Source organism: Phaethon lepturus, unplaced genomic scaffold, assembly GCF_000687285.1.
Source record: "Phaethon lepturus isolate BGI_N335 unplaced genomic scaffold, ASM68728v1 scaffold33045, whole genome shotgun sequence".
In the NCBI taxonomy this organism is placed as follows: Eukaryota; Metazoa; Chordata; class Aves; order Phaethontiformes; family Phaethontidae; genus Phaethon; species Phaethon lepturus.
Genome location: NW_010538939.1, coordinates 5190 through 6449, shown reverse-complemented (window position 1 = coordinate 6449; position 1260 = coordinate 5190). Strand labels below are relative to the sequence as shown.

At 53.9% G+C, this 1260-nt stretch overlaps 1 protein-coding gene across 1 annotated transcript in view; it reads right to left on the bottom strand.

Moving 5' to 3' along the window:
• Positions 1-992: 992 nt before the first annotated feature.
• Positions 993-1260, bottom strand: part of LOC104620691 (transmembrane and coiled-coil domains protein 2-like) — a gene marked incomplete at its 5' end in the record, with an annotated part of 2336 nt that continues 2068 nt past the window's right edge. The window contains 1 exon segment of the mRNA XM_010286984.1: positions 993-1256. Within this exon segment, the coding sequence (XP_010285286.1) occupies positions 993-1256 (264 nt within the window).

Below are 1260 nucleotides of genomic sequence, written 5' to 3'. Positions count from 1 at the left end.
TTATATATATGTGTGTGTATAGATATATTACATAAATATATATGTATGAAATAATTTAAGAAACATCTGAGACAGCATGCTGTGCTCTTGTGTAGGGCTGGGGAGGCAGCTGCTTGCCTCCCCCCGCTCTACCAGCTTTGATTCACAGATGGAAACAGAGTCTTGAATTAAATTAAAAACCACACACACAGACGACACAGGGCAGAGGCTGTAAAACTCAGAGGCGTGATGCTGGAAAATCCAGGTGTCCCTGAAGAGATCAGATCAACTGAAGCTGAAGGAGGGGGAAATAAATAAATGAAGGGTAACCAGCAGAGGGGCTCTCGCTTGTGCAGATGCTCTCTCTGGCACTGGGTCCTCTGTGGGGACACAGGGACAATGTCACAGTCCCGCTCTGTCCTGGCCAGGCTGCGGTGGGGTTGGGAGAGGCTGGTGGGATGTGCATGTCCTGCTGTATTTGCCTTGGACCCACCTTCTCCTTTGCCACGTGCTTTGCTTTTCCTCCATCCCAGGACTGAGCTTTTTGCCATCTTGGTCTTCAAGAATGAAAGGGAAACCCCAGCCCCAGCTAACCCCTCTCCTCTCTCTGCAGAGAGTTCTCCTGGAGCTGGGTTTGGTCCAGCTCAATCCTTCTCACCGGCAGAAGAGCTCTGCAAAGACTTCCTTCCCACGGACTTTCAGAACAGAATGACATTTAAAAAACAACCCCAAAACCCTAGAAAAACTCAGTGCCCCATAAACTACCAGTTTCTTCCAAAACCTTCTCTTCATTCCCCACCCTGCCCTCCCCAAACATCCCAGAGGACTGACAGATCCTGGCTCCGACGTGCCACACTCCCAAGCAATCGCCGCCGGCTGCAGCGAGGATGGAGGGCTGGGAAAGCGACTGAACCGAGCACGTGAGGAAACAACCCAAAGGCTTTGGACCACCCCCGGCCCTCTCCTCAGCGGGAAATGGAAAGCCCCTGGGGCCGCAGCAGCTGGGCTGTGGATCAGCTGGGGAGCAGGACATGCTCCAGAAAGTAGGTGATGGAGTCCCAGTGCTTCCAGAGGAAGAAGAGGAAGAGGACGAGCAGGGCAGTGCTGAGGATGCGCATGCGGGTCTTCATGAGCGGCGTGATGAAGTTGGCAATGGTGGAGACGAAGACGAGCAGCACGGCCATCAGGGCCAGGATGACGTTGATGAACTTGCCCAGCAGCGCCCGGGCGTTGGCGTTCTCCACCCCTTCCAGCTGCACCACCTGCTGCTGCTGCTGCTGT